The following is a 19361-nucleotide window of genomic DNA, read 5'->3' as shown; positions in this document are numbered from 1 at the left end:
CAAGTTTGCCTTCGTTTGGGTCTGTTCGCTAAAAAAGGAAAGTTTGGAGGAGGCGATGGACTTGAGTTAATCCTCGGGAGATACAGGTTCAAATCCCATCATGCCAACGACTGGAATTTAAAATCAATTAATTAATAGATCTAGAGCATAAAAAAGATATACCCCAGTAATGACTGGCACGGTAGCTCCTGGGTCCCAGGTTCGATTCCCGGCTTGGATCACTGCCTGTGCGGAGTCTGCACATTCTCCCCATTTCTGCGTGGGTTTCCTCCGGGAGCTCCGGTTTCCTCCCACAAATCCTGAAAGACATTCTGAATTCTCCCTCAGTATAGCCGAACAGGGGACGGAATGTGGCGACGAGGGGCTTTTCACAGTAACTTCACTGCAGTGTTAATGTAAGCTGACTTGTGACAATAATAAAGATTATTATTAAAGAGGAAACATTCGTTTGATAGAGTCAAGTATTGCTGAAAAGGGGCAAATGTTGTGGAAGCTTTTTGTCTTGAATCCATCAGGACATGTTCTTTCTGTCTGCAAGGCCCTGCAGATTAATATCGCACGCACACGATTAATATCGCACACACACGATTAACATAGCACGCACACACGTGACATGGTGAGTGCAACGGATAATCTTCAATTGGTTTTGAGTCCACTTCTTAGCACAGCCACTGTTTAGTGAATGGACTCCTATCTAATGTCCTGTCCTTTGCAGAACTCGTCAGCTTTTCAATAGAATGATTTCCTCACTTTCTTACTCTTTTCCTTTTTAAATATCTGTCGTAACCTTGGGCTGGATTCTCCGCCGTCGGGATTCTCTCCTGCCGGGATTCACCGCCGTTGGGATTCTGTCCCGTCGGGATACCCTGCTGCCTTAATTCTCAGCCGTCGGGATTCTCGCCTGACGGGATTCTGCGCTCTCGGGATTCCCCACCGTCGGGATTCTGCGCTCTCGGGATTCCCCACCGTCGGGATTCTGTGCTCTCGGGATTCCCCACCGTCGGGATTCTGTGCTCTCGGGATTCTGCGCTCTCGGGATTCCCCGCCTTCGGGATTCTGCGCCCTCGGGATTCCCCGCCGTCGGGATTCTGCGCTCTCGGGATTCCCCGCCGTCGGGATTCTGCTCTCTCGGGATTCCCCGCCGTCGGGATTCTGCGCTCTCGGGATTCCCCGCCGTCGGGATTCTGTGCTCTCGGGATTCTGCGCTCTCGGGATTCCCCGCCTTCGGGATTCTGCGCCCTCGGGATTCCCCGCCGTCGGGATTCTGCGCCCTCGGGATTCCCCGCCGTCGGGATTCTGCGCTCTCGGGATTCCCCGTCGGGATTCTGCGCTCTCGGGATTCTGCTCTCTCGGGATTCTGCGCCCTCGGGATTCCCCGCCGTCGGGATTCTGCGCCCTCGGGATTCCCCGCCGTCGGGATTCTGCGATCTCGGGATTCCCCGCCGTCGGGATTCTGTGCTCTCGGGATTCTGCTCTCTCGGGATTCTGCGCTCTCGGGATTCCCCGCCGTCGGGATTCTGCGCTCTCGGGATTCCCCGCCGTCGGGATTCTGCGCTCTCGGGATTCCCCGCCGTCGGGATTCTGCGCTCTCGGGATTCCCCGTCGTCGGGATTCTGCGCTCTCGGGATTCCCCGTCGGGATTCTGCGATCTCAGGATTCCCCGCCGTCGGGATTCTGTGCTCTCGGGATTCTGCTCTCTCGGGATTCCCCGCCGTCGGGATTCTGTGCTCTCGGGATTCCCCGCCGTCGGGATTCTGTGCTCTCGGGATTCCCCGCCGTCGGGATTCTGCGCTCTCGGGATTCCCCGCCGTCGGGATTCTGCGCTCTCGGGATTCCCCGCCGTCGGGATTCTGCGCTCTCGGGATTCCCCGCCGTCGGGATTCTGCGCTCTCGGGATTCCCCGCCGTCGGGATTCTGCTCTCACGGGATTCCCCGCCGTCGGGATTCTGCGCTCTCGGGATTCCCCGCCGTCGGGATTCTGCTCTCTCGGGATTCCCCGCCGTCGGGATTCTGTGCTCTCGGGATTCCCCGCCGTCGGGATTCTGCGCTCTCGGGATTCCCCGCCGTCGGGATTCCGCGCTCTCGGGATTCTGCTCTCTCGGGATTCCCCGCCGTCGGGATTCTGCGCTCTCGGGATTCCCCGCCGTCGTGATTCTGTGCTCTCGGGATTCCCCGCCGTCGGGATTCTGTGCTCTCGGGATTCTGCTCTCTCGGGATTCCCCGCCGTCGGGATTCTGCGCTCTCGGGATTCCCCGCCGTCGGGATTCTGCGCTCTCGGGATTCTGCGCTCTCGGGATTCCCCGCCGTCGGGATTCTGCGCTCTCGGGATCCCCGCCGTCGGGATTCTGTGCTCTCGGGATTCTGCTCTCTTGGGATTCCCCGCCGTCGGGATTCTGCTCTCTCGGCATTCCCCGCCGTCGGGATTCTGCGCTCTCGTGATTCCCCGCCGTCAGGATTCTGCGCTCTCGGGATTCCCCGCCGTCGGGATTCTGCTCTCTCGGGATTCCCCGCCGTCGGGATTCTGCTCTCTCGGGTTTCCCCGCCGTCGGGATTCTGCGCTCTCGGGATGCCCCGCTGTCGGGATTTTCCAGTCGGGATTCACCACTGTCGGGGTTCCCCGCCATCGAGACGGTCTTCTGTCGGGATTCTCTCCTGTCAGGCCTCTCCGCTGTCAGGATTCTCCGTTGCACCAGGAGCCCGGGGATTTCTCGACGGCGTGGGGCTGCCCACAATGGGATATCCCATTGGCCAGCTGGCGAGACGGGGAATCCCACCCCCTTACTATGTTTTTTAAATATTTCTAGATTTCTCTCATACTCAATAGCTCACTCCACGATCTCCTCTCAATTCTTCAACCCGAGCAGCCGGCCACTTCATTTAACTTCTTTGCAATATCATTCCTTGTCCACAAATGCAGCAAATCATTTTAGCCAGAATGCTCCAGGACAACCTAACATTCTCCACCTTTTGGGTCGTCAGCAGCAAGTGACCAAAACTGGAGAGAAGCAGTGGGGTAGTGGTATTGTCACTGGACTAACAGTTCAGAAACCCAGGACCATGCGCTGGGGACCCATGTTCGAATCCTGCCACTGCATTCAATTAAAAATTTAATTTAAAATACCTGGAATTATAAGTCTAATGATGACCATGAAACCATTGCCGATTATCATAAAAACCCATCTGGTTCACTAATGTCCTTTAGGGGAGGAAATCTGCAGTCCTTACCTGGTCTGGCCTACATGTGACTGCAGGCCCATTGCAATGTGGTTGGCTCTTAACCTCCCTCAGTGAGGGGCAATGAATGCGGGCCCAACCAGCATCGCCCACATCCCATGAATAATAAAAAATTGGAAAAAGGGTAAGTTGTTTCTCCATCTGTTACCGTTGAGGGTGTATTTTTCAGAATGAAAATGGAAGAAATGTCACGAGTGGGAGAGGGCCCAGAGTAACCAACCACCTAGGAATCATAGAATTTACAGTGCAGAAGGTGGCCCATCGAGCACTTGGAAGGAGCATCCGACCCAAGCCCACACCTCCACCCTATCCCCGTAACCCCACCTAACCCTTTTGGACACTGAGGGCAATTTAGGCTGGACAATTCACCCAATAGTCAGCACCTGCGAGAAGGCGCCCGGGCTCTCGACCAGGAGACACCCGAGACTGGTTCAACGCAGGATCCCCCCCTTGACCGCAAACGCAAGGCGTTCCTGAACTGGCCGTTCCACCAAAACCCGAGTGAGAGGAAACAAGACGACGGGCAATGGAGGGCCAAGGAGCAACAAAGGACCCGCGACCTGAAGAACAGATGGTGCGTGGAAAGAGGGCAGGAGACTCAGCAACTCACCAACAACCATGGTGCGCGCGGCTTCGTCAGCACAATCCAAACCATCTCCGGTCCTGGTACCCAGGGACCCTCCCCACTGAGAGCCAAAAACGGAGAGGGGCTCATCAAAGACAGAGGGGCAGCCAATGCCTGTTGGAGCGAGCACTTAGAGAACCTCCTCAATCAGGACATGGACTTCGACGCAAGCGTCCTCGATCCAATCCCGCAACACGCTACCCGCCACTATCTCAGCACAACCCCAACTCGCCGTGAAGGCAAAAAGCCATTCAACAGCTGAAGAACAACAAGGCCTCTCTGGGGCAGGTGGAATCCCCAGAAATATTAAACTACGACAAGAATCCACAACCACATCACCCTTCTCTGGGAGGATAGGAGCATGCCGGGTAATCTCAGACATGTTAATTGTGGTCATCTTCAAGAAAGGAGACAGGTCCAACTAAGGAAATTACAGAGGGATTTCCTTATTCGCATCCACGGGAAAGGTCTTCATGAGTCTCCTTCTCAACTGCCTCCACCCAGTGGCTGAAGAGTTCCTCCACGAGTCTGAGGTTCAATGGACATGATCTTCAGCATGTTAAAATCCAGGAAAAGTGCAGGGAGCAGCATCAACCTCTACACATGGTTTTTAATCTCGCAGAGTCCTTCCACTCTGTCAACCCGGAGGGATTGTGGAACCTGCTCCTCAAATCCAGCTCCCACAGAAATTCGGCACCATCCTCCCCCTGCTCCACGATAACACGCAAGCCGCGATCCTCACCAACGGAACCACTACCCAAAACGTGCGCAAACTGGGGTCAAACAGGAATCGGCCGTCACACCAAAGCTCTTCTCCATCTTCCTCGCAGCAGCTCCCCACCCAGTCACCCTGAAACTCCTCGCTGTAGTGGAGCTTACCTACCCGACAAGCGGGAATCTGTTCAACCTCCGACGCCTCCAGGCCAGAACCGAGACCATCCCAACCTCTGCCATCGAGCTGCAGTACGCAGACGATGCGTGTGTGTGCACACACTGAGGCCGAGCTACAAACCATCGCCGACACATTCACCTGGGTATCTGAGAGAATGGGCACCAGATTAAACATCCGGAAAACAAAGGTTCTCTACCAGACGGCTCCTGCCGCACGAAACTGCCCCCCGAACATCAGGGTCCACGGTGAGTCCCTGGACAATGTGGATCATTTCCCATCCATCAGGAGCCTTATCTGGGCGCGACCATGCATCGATGATTAAATCCAGCATCGACTCCAATGCGCCAGTGCAGTCTTCAGATGCCTGAGGAACAGAGCATTCGAACACCTCAATCCAGCACCAAGCTCATGGTCTACAGAGCAGCCGAGGTCCCCGGCCTCCTGTGTGCATCAGAAACACGGACAATGTACAGCAGACACCTCAAATCCTTGGAGAGATATCGCCAACGTCGCCTCGGCAAAATCCTGCAAATCCACTGGCAGGACAGGCGTACCAAGTCTCCTAGTATTGAGCCACTGGTCACACTAATCAGTTGTGATGGGTGGGCCTCATTGCTCGCATGCACAACCCAAGACTTTCAAAACAAGCGCTCTACTTGGAGCTATTATAGCAGGAGGGCAGAGGAAATGCTACAAGGATACTCTGAAAGGCTCCCTAAATAAATGCAACATCCCCATCGGCAAATGGGAATGGTCTGCCTTAGAACGCACAAACTGGAGAAATACCATCCCGCCGAGGGCAGCAACCACCTCGAGCGTCGCATTGGACTACTCGTCACCACAGAACCCACCTCCCCGGATTGGAAACAATCCTTCATGCCGAGGGACAAGAGCAAAGACCGGGTGTAGTATTGAGAGTATGTCAGAAAGGTACCGCGCAATCATGGGTCATTTTAAACTACATAGATTAGACAAATCAGTTTGGAAAAGGTAGCCAGGATGATGAACATAATTTTCGGAACAGTTTCTCAGAGCGGCACCAGAGAACAGGCTAAACTCAGTCTGGTGTTGTACATTCAGGATTAATTAATGCAAAGGCACCATTATGAAAAATGAAATAAAAATCGCTTGTCACAAGTAGGCTTCAAATGAAGTTACTGTGAAAAGCCCCTAGTCGCCATATTACGGCGCCTGTTCGGGGAGGCTGGTACAGGAATTGAACCGTGCTGCTGGCCTGCCTTAAAAGCTAGCTATTTAGCCCTGTGCTAAACCAGCCCCTTCGGTAGCAATGATCATAATATGATTGAACTTCACATTGAGTTTGAGGGGGAGGGGACTGGATCTAATACTAGTGTTTTAAACTTAAATAATTATGAGGACATGAAGGCAGAGCAGTTTAAACTGAACTTGGAAATTAAGTTGGGAGATAGGGGAGTAGAGATGCAATGACACAAGGAGATATTTCCAAATACTCAAGCGATAACATCCCAGTAGGAAAGACTCCACAAGGGAAGGTCAAAGCATCGGTGGATAACTGAAGTTAAAGATAGTATTAAATTGAAAGGAAAAGTGCATAATTTCCCAAATGAGGTCAGCAGATCGAACAAAATATATATATATATATAAATATATGCAAAGAATGACTAAAATATTAATAAGGAGGGTGAGATTAGAGTATGAGAGAAGTCTAGCTAGAAATATAAAAAAGATAGTAAGAGCTTCTATAATTATTTATGGAAAAAGGTGAGTACTGGTCCCGAGTGACAATGAGGAATTAAACACAGAAGCGAAGGAAATAGCAGATGAAGTGACAGATAATTTGCATCTGTCTTTATTATAGCAGCTACAATAAACATCCCAGAAATTATTAATTTGTAAAGGCAGTAAAAGGTAGGGACCCGAAACAATATCACCAGGGAAAGGGGACAGAGAACATTATTAGAACTACGAGTTGACAAGTCACAGATCCTGATGATCTCATCCTCTGGTCTAAAAAGCAGCTGCTGCGATTGTAGACGCATTGATTTTAATTTTCTAAAAATTCCCTAGATTCTGCAAATATTCCTTCAGATATGAAAAAGCAAATGTGCCTCCTCTATTCAAGGGGAGACAGAAAACAGGAAACTACAGACCAGTTAGCTTAACATCTGCCATAAGGAAATTGCTGGAATCCATTCAGGTTAGTCTGGGGCACTTGGAAAATCTCAATGCAGTTAAGCACAGTCAACCTGGTCGAATCCTTTAAGATCCTGATGGGTATTGACGGCCTGGATGTGGGGAGGATGTTTCCTATTGTCGAGAACTAGGGATCACTGTTTAAAAATAAGGAGCCATTCATTTTTTTTGAAAAGTTTTTCCATTTTATGGCACTGGCAAAGAAAATCTCAACATATGCAGGTACCGAGGAGGGCACAGATGCAGAGGGCACAGATTGAGGATTAGGGGTAAACCTTTTAGGACTGATGTGAGGAGAAATTTCTTCACCCAGAGAGTGTTGAATCTGTGGAACTCACTACCACAGAAAGTAGCTTGAGGCCAAAACGTGTAATTTCAAGAAGGAATGAGATTTCGCTCTTGGGGCTAAAGGGATATGGGGGATGGCGGGGTCAGGATACTGAACTTGATGCTCCGCCATGATCGTGATGAATGGCGGAGCAGGCTCGAAGAGCCTCCTCCTAGGTTTCCTCATTCAGCTGCAAGTTCCCTGGTGTCTGATTCAATTCCAATAAGCTGTTTCGAAGTCTCCCTCACATTAGTTTTCAGGTAGCACTGGTCCTTGGCGTTCAAAGATTTGCTGATGTGTTTTTTCTGTTTTATGCTAACCATTTGCATCACGAGCTTCCCACAACTCTACTCCTCTTTCACCTCTCCCCGCACAGCAGATCTCTCACCCTGAAACCATTGCAAACGTATCTGGTGCACAGCTCGGAAAGCTCATCGTCTTCTGACTCTTGTATGCAACCCAACCCATAATTATTTTCCAGGAAGACTTGATGCTTTGAAAAGCTGCTGCTCCGAATACTCTCGCCAGCTCTATTTGGTGCAACTGACTGATCCAGTGTTCCACCTTCATAAAGTTGGCCACCACCCAACAATGACACTCAAAAAGAAATAATCCAGAACTAACATTTTTGGTGATGAGAAACAAAAAAATTGCTATTCCGCACTCTGCGTACCTTCGCCAATTACTCAAGACAAGTTTTGGACCTTTCACTGACTCATAGCATCAAATTGAACATTTAGAAAATGTGTTTGATTTCAGATGAAAGGTTTCCCAATGTGTCTCCCATGTGCTTGAGGAATTGTGAGATTTGTGACAGCTCTGTCAATTCTCCTCTCATTGCAGAACATAGGGATCGAGTAATTTGGACGTTCTGAATTCTCCCTCAGTGTACCCGAACAGGCGCCGGAATGTGACGACTAGGGGCTTTTCAGTGACAATGTAAGATTACTTGTGACCATAAAGATTGTTATTATGCTTGCTATAATCCAGCAACATTCCTGCTTTTCCAAAAGGAAGTGAGAATGAAGCGTCACCAGTAGAATGGCAGGATTCCCAAAACCTGGAGAAGTTAGAGAACACCATTGGTCATGACATGGAGTTTGGCCTGAGATTTCCCTCTTCTCACCCTGCTCAATGTTAAGTTTGATCATCTGCGAGGACAGCTGCTCTGAAAACATAACTCCAAAATAGAAAAGCAAGAAAAAAAAGACCAAACCGCACATTACAGATGAACTGTGAAGAGGCGAATCAGTATAACCCAGGCAGAATTCAGCAAAGTAGAACAGAAAAACAAGGTCAATAAACCTTGCTGCCGGAGCGAGACACACATTTATTTCCATCGTGTTCTTGCACGCTGCTTTTGCAAATAGAATTTCTCATATTGAAACCGGACATAGCAACTTCTTGTTTGAACAAAATAGCCTCCACAAAGAACAAAAAAAAGAGCAAAAACTCAGCTTTATTATAGAAAAACACAAGACGTTTGTCAGAAAACAGTCAATACAAATTTAGCAGGTGGCAAATTTCCTCATTCGCTCGCCCATCCTGCAGTGTGAATTCACCGTTTGGTTCAACCGAGCGTGGCATTCATTGCTGAACACATGTTGAGGTTAGTTCCTATAGTTAGAGAGTATTCAATAACATCTGGCCAGTAAAGTCAGGGTCTCTGCTGCCAATGGATGCTGAGGAAGCTAGATGGGTTACATGGACCTCCTGCAAAGATGTGCCTTCCATGTAAAATAACCCACTACCGAAGAGCAGGGGGGGGGCAGGTCAATCAGGTACAAGTGAAAAAGTGCTGCCACTCTGCTGGATGCAACGCGCTAATGCAAGCTAAACACAAACCAAACACATCAGATAGCAGAATTCCACTTCTCCAGCGTCCAAACCTGCAGACTGATCCCACACACTGCAGACTGATCCCACACCAGTGGGTGGGTAGCTGGCGATCGGGGGTGTGTGTGTGTGTACGTGTGCGTGTGTGGTGTCCTACGCAATAACATCCAATTTAAAATATCGACCAAGAGAGCAAGACAACATTTACAAAAGAACAAAACGCAGCCTGTGGTACATGCATCATTATCAATAACCCAGCGTATAGCACCTCCATTTCAATGCAGATTAACATCAACCCCAGCCACCCCTTCCCGACCACAAGACCAGCTCTGATATAGTTGCTGATTGTTACAAAAAAATAAACTCAAGCATAATCTTCTGTCAAAGGCGTATGCCACCCACCCTCCCCGCCCCAAACTCTGGTTCAACGCTCCAACATTCGGCTCAAATGTTCAGTCTAATGTAATCAGTCAGTTTCCACTGCACTTGGCCACAGCCCTTAACCCAATTAGCTTGTCCACAAAGGTCAGAGAGTATTACTTTCTTCAATTAGTCAAAGCTCAAAGGCATTCATCTGTAATTTAATCTCCTCAGTCATTATTCACAATATTAAACATCAAACAAGGTGCTATGTGGTGGTGAGTTCAGACTCGGGTTTGAAGAGGTGATGTGGGGAAAGTGAGGTAACCAGGGGCTGGAAGGATATTGCAAAAGGCTAATTTATACACAAAGAAATTGGGTGCATTAAACGGTAGCATGTTCTTTCATCACCGGCTACAGTTTTGAAAGAGTCTTAATGCAGTTTGATAAGACTCAGGTCACACACACAGTGTCCCTTTCCTAAGTCGACAAACGGCACCTCATCAGATGAGAAAGATGATGTGATCGGACACCATGATCTGGTTGTCCTCTTGCATCTTGTCCAGGGCAGTCTGCACCTCCACATCGGAGAATGGCTCCTTGTTATCTTTGTTGATTGATGCCATCAGGGTCTGCATCCCGAGGGACTGCGCATGCGCAGACTTGAAAGCATCCAACAGAGCAGCTTTGAATTCTTTCAACCTGCGCCAGGATTAAAGACAGGGTTAGAGCCACAGGGAGCATAGATACCTTCACGGTAATCAAAGACCAGTCATCCAATCCAGACCCCACCCCCCCAACCCTGCCAATTCTTGTGTTCTCATATTCACAAACTAAAGGTGCTGAGAGAGGAGCTACATTAGGCCCAGCTTGTTCAGGTTCCAGCTGCCTGATGCTGAATTCTCAATTCAATTATTTCAGTATTACACTCTGTGCGCTATGATGTGATCACATGATCCCATAACTTGGACAGAGAAACCAGAGGGCAAGTCCCCTTTCTGACACGATGGCAAAAGGACTCAGGCACAACTGAGTCTATAAGATCTGTAAACAGATTCTATCCAATTCTATTTCTCTTTGTCAGTTGCCTCCAATTTTCAATCTCTCCTCCCAGCTGACTTGTCCAAAGTTATATTCCCTCTGCAATTAACCAATACCCTAACGAATCAACATGTTTAACTGGAGGTTACATTGGTCCCCAGTGTTCATTCATTCAGGCCGAGACAAACACCCTCCTGTTTAAGATTACGTTGTACCTGCCCAAGGCAACCCGGAATGTTCAAAGAACTGCAGCAGTTTGTCGAAAACCGGTGGAAACAACAAGCCACTTCCAATCACTTACCCATATTCCCGAACACCCGATAAGCCAGCGCAAAATACTCTAAACCTAAATAGCACAAAGCTGCTCCATATTGTTCACAGCGGAGGGAAAAACGGAATGGAGAGAAGTGACTGCGCATCCAGAGACTGCATTGCTCCAAACTGGATACACAGCTGTAAAGCGGAGAATGAGGTTTCAGCCTGCTCGTAAGACTCACCTCTGGTCACTCAGCACAGGCTTCTTCACAGCTCCGTCATCGGTATCCATCCGCTCCTCTGCTTCCGGGGTCTTTGGAGTGCGGGGTGGGACTGAGGGGGGGGGAAATAACATCAGATTGTTTTACCAACTTTGTTGCATACGGTCCCCGTCTAAAGCAGATGCTGGTCATGTCTTAAATAACCGCTTCCTTGTTTGGGATGGTAACATACACACCCCTGCAGAGGCTTTACATGTTCCAAGTTCCTCATCGGAGCTGCAGCCGACAGGGTCTGCGGCAAAAGGGGGGAGACCATACAGCCGACTGACCCTGCTCCGCCATTCTATACCACCAGGAAGCGTGGACTTTAACTCCACTTTTCTGTCCACTCCCCATATCTCAATTCCAAGACACCAAAAATCCACAACCCACTGAGGTAAGAGAATTCCAGAGACCGAGTGAATCCTCCCAAGATTCTCCCTTTACCCCAAGGCTGCTTCCCAGCGTTCTCCCCAGCCAAGGCAATTTTCTCCCTCTCCTTTAATCTTTCATGCGATGGTTGCCCATCCCTAAGTGTCCTTGAACTGAGTGGCTTGCTGGGCCATTTCAGAGGGCAGTTTAAGAGTCAACCACAGTAGTGGTGAGTCTGCCCAGACCAGGCAGGGACCGCAGATTTCCTTCACTAAAGGACATTAAGTGAACCATATGGAGGCTTACAACAGTCGACGATGGTCGTCAAGGTCACCATTACGGAGACTAGCTTTAAATCCCAGATTCATAATGGGCGGCGCGGTGGTTAGCACTGCTGCTTCACAGCGCCAGGGACCCGGGTTCTATTCCGGCCTTGGATTACTGACCAACAATTTGGGGGGTCTGGCCCAGGGCTCATAACAAGTTTGAAAGATGTGGTCAGAGTTACATCATTTAAATTGGGCACCCATACTCCAGGGAAGAAACAGAAATCTTCAAACTCAAACACTCACGCTCTCTCTTTTTTTCTTCTTATAAATTTAGTATACCCATTCATGTTTTCCAATTAAGGGGCAATTTAGCGAGTCCAATCCGCACATCTTTGGGTTGTGGGGGCCGAAACCCACGCAGACACGGGGAGAATGCGCAAACTCCACACGGACAGTGACCCAGAGCCAGGATCGAACCTGGGACCTCGGCCCCGTGAGGCGGCAGTGCTAACCACTGCGCCACCGTGCTGCCCTCAGTCACGCTATCACAAGTTTCAATTCATTGAAATGCTTCATGGAAGGGGCATTAATAACCAGCGTAAATCTCAGACTCAAGAGTTTTTGAACTATCCACAACTGTGCAGGAACACATTCTTTCTGTAATTTCTTCGTTCCCATTATGGATCCATTGCCGTGGCTCAATTGGATTTCTAATTTTAGATAACTGCGCTACCACATTTATTAGTCAATCGCCACTATTTAGGATATTGGTTATTATCTCAAAGTGTAAACCACTAATCCAACCGCTCAAAGTTACAATGACCAACTGTCAGCCTCTTGTGAAAACAAAACTGAACAGGAAGTTAGTCAGTCTCTCCACTAAACACACGGCTTTCACACACCGCGCGGAGAGTCAGCAGTAAACCCACTCACTGCCGTCGCCCCCAGACATACTCTGCACCAAGATCAATCTTCACAAGAGCCCGAATACGGGGACTTACTATCGGGAGTCTCTCCCTCAGCATCACTGAAGTCGTAGGGGTCATACTGCTCGCCCTCCTTCAGCTCCCGTCTCCGCTTCCTGCCTTTGCCGTCTTCAGTTTGAGCTTTTCGCCTATGGGGAGGGAGCAGAGTGTCAACGCAATGGATCGCGAACAAGGAACTGTCCCCCAGTCAGTGTCCTCGCCAACGGAGGTAAGGCGGTGGGTGGCGATTATTAGTGAGAGAAGAAAACATGGGCATCGATCCTCAAGCGAACGATCACATTGGTCTTGCACCAGCCTGAAAAACGGCCATTTTGTTAACATTTAGATTGCCGAGCGGGGAGTCATTTCATTCTTAAACTCAAGGCTGCCTTCACAGGGTGGAGCCTCTCCAGGAACAGTCAGCTCCTGCACAATGTAGCAGCCGAGGACAGGAAACATTCCCATCAGTGACTGGGACACCTTGTCATTGACACGCACAGGCACTCGCACCCTTACCTCTTCTTGCTGTCTCCATCCTCCTGGCTCATCTCTTCCTCCTCAGTTTCGACATCACTCTCCTCTTTATGCCGTTTCTTCCCTTTCTCCAAAACCTAAACAAAACAAACTAACGTTAGAGCTCCGTGACTTGTTGGAAACGTTACAGCGGGGCCTCCTTTGCAGTCAGGAGTACGGCTGGGTAGACAGTGTGTTCAGCCTGCTCCTGTTAACATGAAGCAGCAAGCCATGGAGAGGAGAATAGTGGCCATCTCTCTAGCATGCTCACACGCAGCTCAATGGTTCGACCCAGATCCTTCTTCCATAATGATGGCACGATGATGAAGCAGCACGTGCTGCTCCCAGACATGCACCAACTCCCTCTATTGGCACACCACCAGCCTGTTGAGCTGAGCTTATTGGGACAGGATAAAAAACTCCACTGATGAGATTCTGAACCATGTTCTATCTCCGCGTGCTGCAAGAATAAACCCCAAATGCTTCTGTATTGTCAGCTACCATCTTTACAAAGAAACAGAGCTACTTTGAAGCCAAAACAATTGATTGGCCCCCCCAACAGTGGTTTTGGAACAGGGCATGTCTGACTGAAGTGGCAGGTCTGACAGAAACACTGGGCCTTTGCACAGTCCCAGAAGTTTAAAATTTCCATTGGAACCAGGGTGCCCAACCATCCCGGACTTCAGGGACTGTCTTGTAATTGTCATTTCCACCCTGGGAAAAAGCCTCCGACTGTTCACCCTCTCTATACCCCTCATAATTCTATAAACTTCTATCAGGTCGCCCCTCAGCCTCCGTCTCTCTCCAGGGAGAACAATCCCAGTTTATTCAATTTCTCCTCATAGCTAATACCCTCCAGTGCAGGCAACATCCTGGTAAACCTTTTCTGTACTCTCTCCAAAGCCTCCACGTCCTTCTGGTAGTGTGGGGACCAGAATTGGACACAAGTGTTCCAAATGTGGCCTAACTAAATTTCTATGGGTTGGGTGTTTGTCCTGCATGTGTCCTGCAGGGCGGGGGCACCGCACGATGCCAGCAGTATCAGACATGGTCAGTTAGAACCCCACCCACTCCCACGGCACCACCACCCCCTGCCTTCGGCCAAGAGCTCCTATTTTTCCTCACCCGCAGTCAGTCACCTTGGGTGGAACCTGCGCGGGGAGGAATTTCCTAGTCTGGGAATCTCCTCAGGCAGATGCAAGATACTCCGATCTCAACCCAATATCACAAACTCTTACAACGGGAACTAGTGTTCGAAAAGAGAAATCAGAGATTTAAACTTAGGGTGAGAATGGATGGCTGGACGCAGACAGCCTCTTGGGATTCCATTGACAAACAGAAATAGAACCATCGGCAACGTTAACCTCAGCGACGGGGCTTAAATCATTAGAGAAAGGTGGTTGTTGATCACGTGATCTCAAGACTCATTCACACGACGTGTACGTGAACCTCAAACTGCGTCAGTGAGAGGAAAAGCAGAGTGCGAGCATTTATAGATCGCAGATTGCTTCACTTGGCAATTGTACGGAGAGCATTTACCCGTTTTGACTGAAGTGTCTCTACTGAAATGAGTGCACATGATTGGACTAGGGTCACCTTAGCACTAGATTATAATAGGCCCAGTTACTGACTGCCGTTCAAGAAGATCATGGCTGGTCTGATCTTGGCCTCAACTCCACCCTGCTGTCTGTTTTCGATCTGTATGTTATCAGCACAGTCGGAGACAAAGGCCCCAGTAACGGTGGAGCGCACGGTTAGTCTGTGCTACCCGCCCGCACACCTCATTCTCACCTTCTTGAAATACGCAAACTGCACCAGCTCAATTGCTGCTTCGGAATCTTGCAGGTCGATGGTCTTGCTCATGCGAGCTTTGGCATGAGCCGTGGACAGTCTGATCAAGGTTTCCAGAGTTCGGGCTGTGACAGGTGAAGTCTGAAGGTGTGTTGGGGGGGGTTGGGGGAGGAGGAGGAAAACACAACTCGTTACAAAATCCTCAACTAGATGGCAACATTAAATCAGTGCAGGAGCGACTTCCCCACTGAGCAGAACCTCACCACTGTGTCGAACACAGGCCGACTATTTACGCAGGGGCGGTTAGGTTAGATGGAGGAGGAGGAAATTAAATGCGCTGACATTTTACTTTGAAACCATTCACCTTTTAAGTCGAATGGGAACAAAGCAGCTTCGCAACCACAATTCTTTAGAAGGGTGGTTTGTACCCGATCTTAAAAGGGTGAAACTCAAGATTGCTGTCACCAATCTGTTACTGACACAGAGGTATTGACAGGCGAGCAGGAGCAGCCGTCCCAACGCCAGTTTAACACCAATGCAGATGGCTCAGGATCCCTACCCCATGCTCCATCACCCATATGGCCCCCAGTGCAAGCAGCCCATGGCCAAATATCTGGCTGTGCAGTCAGGATGTGCTGTGATCACATGAGTAGGCAACGTGTGACTGAATGGTCACTTGCAACTCCATAAGACATAGGAGCAGAATTAGGCTACTCGGCCCATCAAGTCTACTCCGCCATTCAATCATGGCTGATATTTTCTCATCCCCATTCTCCTGCCTTCTCCCCGTAACCCCTGATTCCCTTATTAATCAATAACCTTTCTATCTCTGTCTTAAAGACACTCAGCGATTTGGGGCGGGATTCTCCGACCCCCCGCTAGGTCGGAGAATCACCGGGGGCTGGCATGAATCCCGCCCCCGCCGTGTCCCGAAGTCTCCGCCACCAGAGATTCGGCGGGGGCGGGAATCGCGCAGAGCCGGTCGGCGGGGGCGGGAATCGCGCCGCGCCGTTCGGCAGGTCCACCCCCGCCGATTCTCCGGCCCGCGATGGGCCGAAGTCGCACTGCTGGAATGCCTGTCCCACCAGCGTGGATTAACCACCTTTTGAACAGCGGGACAAGACGGCGCGGGCAGGCTCCGGGGTCCTGGGGGGACGCGGGCCGATCTGGCCCCGGGGGGTGCCCCCTCGGTGGCCTGGCCCACCGATCCACGGGCGGGCCTGTGCCGTGGGGGCACTCTTTATCTACCGCCTTCGCCATGGTCTTCACTGTGGCAGAGGCAGAAGAGACCCCCTCCCCTGCACATGCGCGGGGATGACGTCGGCAGCCGCTGACGCTCCCGCACATGCGTCGCCCGGTGAAGACCTTTCGGCGCCGGCTGGCGTGGCGCCAAAGGCCTTTCCCGCCAGCTGGCGGAGCGCAAACCACTCCGGTGCGGGCCTAGCCCCTCAAGGTGAGGGCTTGGCCCCTAAAGGTGCAGAGACCACCGCACCTTTGGGGCGGCCCGACGCCGGAGTGGTTCCCGCCACTCCATCCCGCCGGAACCCCCCCGCCCTGCCGGGGAGGGGAGAATCCCGCCCCTTGTCTCCACAGCCTTCTGCGGCAACGAGTTTCACAGATTCACCACCCTCTGGCTGAAGAAATTCCTACTCATCTCTAGGATCGTCCCTTTAGTCTGAGATGGTGTCCTCTGCTTCTAGTTTTTCATACAAGAGGAAACATCCTCTCCACGTCCACTCTATCCAGGCCTCGCAGTATCCTGTAAGTTTCAATAAGATCCCCCCCTCATCCTTCTGAACTCCAACGAGTACCGACCCAGAGTCCTCAACCGTTCCTCATACGAAAAGTTCTTCATTCCAGAGATCATTCTTGTGAACCTCCTCTGGACCCTTTCCAAGGCCAGCACATCCTTCCTTAGATATGGTGCCCAAAACTGCTCACAATACTTCAAATGGGGTCTGACCAGAGCCTTGTACAGCCTCAAAAGTACATCCCTGGTCTTGTATTCTAGCCCTCTTGACATGAATGCGAACATTGCATTTGCCTTCTTAACTGCTGACGGAACATGCACATTAACCTTAAGAGAATTGTGAACAAGGACTCCCTAGTCCCTTTGTGCTTCTGATTTCCTAAGTATTTCCCCATTTAGAAAATAGTCTATGCCTCCATTCCTCCCTCCAAAGTGCATAACTTCACACTTTTCCACACTGTATTCCATCTGATGCATGTAGAAATGGTACAGCAGTTATCATGGGGGATTTTAATCTACATGTCGATTGGTTTAACCAGGTCGGTCAAAGCAGCCTTGAGGAGGAGTTTATAGAATGTATCCGCGATAGTTTCCTAGAACAGTATGTAATGGAACCTACGAGGGAACAAGCGGTTCTAGATCTGGTCCTGTGTAATGAGACAGGATTGATTAATGATGTCATAGTTCGGGATGCTCTCGGAAGGAGCGATCACAATATGGTGGAATTTAAAATACAGATGGAGGGTGAGAAGGTAAAATCAAGCACTAGTGTTTTGTGCTTAAACAAAGGAGATTACAATGGGATGAGAGAAGAGCTAGCTAAGGTAGGCTATGAGCAAAGACTTTATGGTGAAACAGTTGGGGAACAGGGGAGACCCTTCAAAACGATTTTTCACAGTGCTCAGCAAAGGTTTATACGAACGAAAAGGAAGGACGGTAGGTAGAAAGAGGGAAAATTGACCGTGGATATCTAAGGAAATAAGGGAGAGTATCAAATTGAAGGAAAAAGCATACAAAGTGGCAAAGATTAGTGGGAGACTAGAGGACTGGGAAATCTTTAGGGGGTAACAGAAAGCTACTAAAAAAGCTATAAAGATAAAGAAAATATATAAAACAAAAAAGAGTGGCTAAGGTAAATATTGGTCCTTTAGAGGATGAGAAGGGGGATTTAATAATGGGAGATGAGGAAATGGCTGAGGAACTGAAAGGGTTTTTTGGGTCGGTCTTCACAGTGGAAGACACAAATAACGTGCCAGTGACTGATCGAAATGAGGCTATGACAGGTGAGGACCTTGAGAGGATTGTTATCACTAAGGAGGTAGTGATGGGCAAGCTAATGGGGCTAAAGGTAGACAAGTCTCCTGGACCTGATGGAATGCATCCCAGAGTGCTAAAGGAGATGGCTCGGGAAATTGCAAATGCACTAGTGATAATTTACCAAAATTCACTAGACTCTGGGGTGGTCCCGGCGGATTGGAAATTAGCAAACGTGACACCACTGTTTAAAAAAGGAGGACGGCAGAAAGTGGGTAATTATAGGCCAGTGAGCTTAACATCGGTAGTCGGGAAGATGCTAGAATCTATCATCAAGGAAGAAATAGTGAGGCATCTTGATGGAAATTGTCCCATTGGGCAGACGCAGCATGGGTTCATAAAGGGGCAGGTCGTGCCTAACTAATTTAGTGGAATTTTTTGAGGACATTAATAGTGCGGTAGATAACGGGGAGCCAATGGATGTGGTATATCTGGATTTCCAGAAAGCCTTTGACAAGGTGCCACACAAAAGGTTGTTGCATAAGTTAAAGATGCATGGCATTAAGGGGAAAGTAGTAGCATGGATAGAGGATTGGTTAATTAATAGAAAGCAAAGAGTGGGGATTAATGGGTGTTTCTCTGGTTGGCAATCAGTAGCTAGTGGTGTCCCTCAGGGATCAGTGTTGGGCCCACAACTGTTCACAATTTACATCGATGATTTGCAGTTGGGGACCAAGGACAATGTGTCCAAGTTTGCAGACGACACCAAGAGGAGTGGTAAAGCAAAAAGTGCAGAGAATACCGGATGTCTGCAGAGGGATTTGGATAGGCTAAGTGAATGGGCTAGGGTCTGGCAGATTGAATACAATGTTGACAAATGTGAGGTTATCCATTTTGGTAGGAATAACAGCAAAAGGGATTATTTAAATGATAAAATATTAAAACATGCTGCTGTGCAGAGACCTGGGTGTGCTAGTGCATGAGTCGCAAAAAAGTCGGTTTACAGGTGCAACAGGTGATTAAGAAGGCAAATGGAGTGTTGTCCTTCATTGCTAGAGGGATGGAGTTTAAGACTAGGGAGGTTATGCTGCAATTGTATAAGGTGTTACTGAGGCCACACCTGGAGTAGTGTGTTCAGTTTTGGTCTCCTTTTCTGAGAAAGGACATACTGGCACTGGAGGGTGTGCAGAGGAGATTCACTAGGTTAATCCCAGATCTGAAGGGGTTGGATTACGAGAAGAGGTTGAGTAGACTGGGGACTGTACTCGTTGGAATTTATTGGGGGATCTTACAGAAACAGATAAGATTATGAAGGGAATAGATAGGATAGATGCGGGCAGGTTGTTTCCACTGGCGGGTGAAAGCAGAACTAGGGGGCATAGCCTCAAAATAATGGAAGTAGATTTAGGACTGAGCTTAGGAGAAACATCTTCACCCAAAG

The 19361-nt window shown here is 49.5% G+C and overlaps 1 protein-coding gene across 3 annotated transcripts in view; it reads right to left on the bottom strand.

The window, feature by feature from the left end:
- Positions 1 to 8692: 8692 nt before the first annotated feature.
- Positions 8693 to 19361, bottom strand: part of mcm3 (minichromosome maintenance complex component 3) — a 48882-nt gene continuing 38213 nt past the window's right edge. For all 3 annotated transcript variants that reach the window (XM_072515129.1, XM_072515139.1, XM_072515147.1), the window contains 5 exons: positions 14917 to 15057; positions 13129 to 13223; positions 12649 to 12761; positions 10989 to 11079; positions 8693 to 10152 (listed from right to left, as the gene is read on the bottom strand). In XM_072515129.1, coding sequence (XP_072371230.1) covers positions 9954 to 10152; positions 10989 to 11079; positions 12649 to 12761; positions 13129 to 13223; positions 14917 to 15057 — 639 coding nt within the window. In that variant the 3' untranslated portion in view covers positions 8693 to 9953. The remainder of the gene's footprint in view (positions 10153 to 10988; positions 11080 to 12648; positions 12762 to 13128; positions 13224 to 14916; positions 15058 to 19361) is intronic.

The sequence above is a fragment of the Scyliorhinus torazame genome, chromosome 1 (genome assembly GCF_047496885.1).
Source record: "Scyliorhinus torazame isolate Kashiwa2021f chromosome 1, sScyTor2.1, whole genome shotgun sequence".
Lineage (NCBI taxonomy): Eukaryota > Metazoa > Chordata > Chondrichthyes > Carcharhiniformes > Scyliorhinidae > Scyliorhinus > Scyliorhinus torazame.
This window is presented reverse-complemented; position numbering and strand designations above follow the sequence as displayed.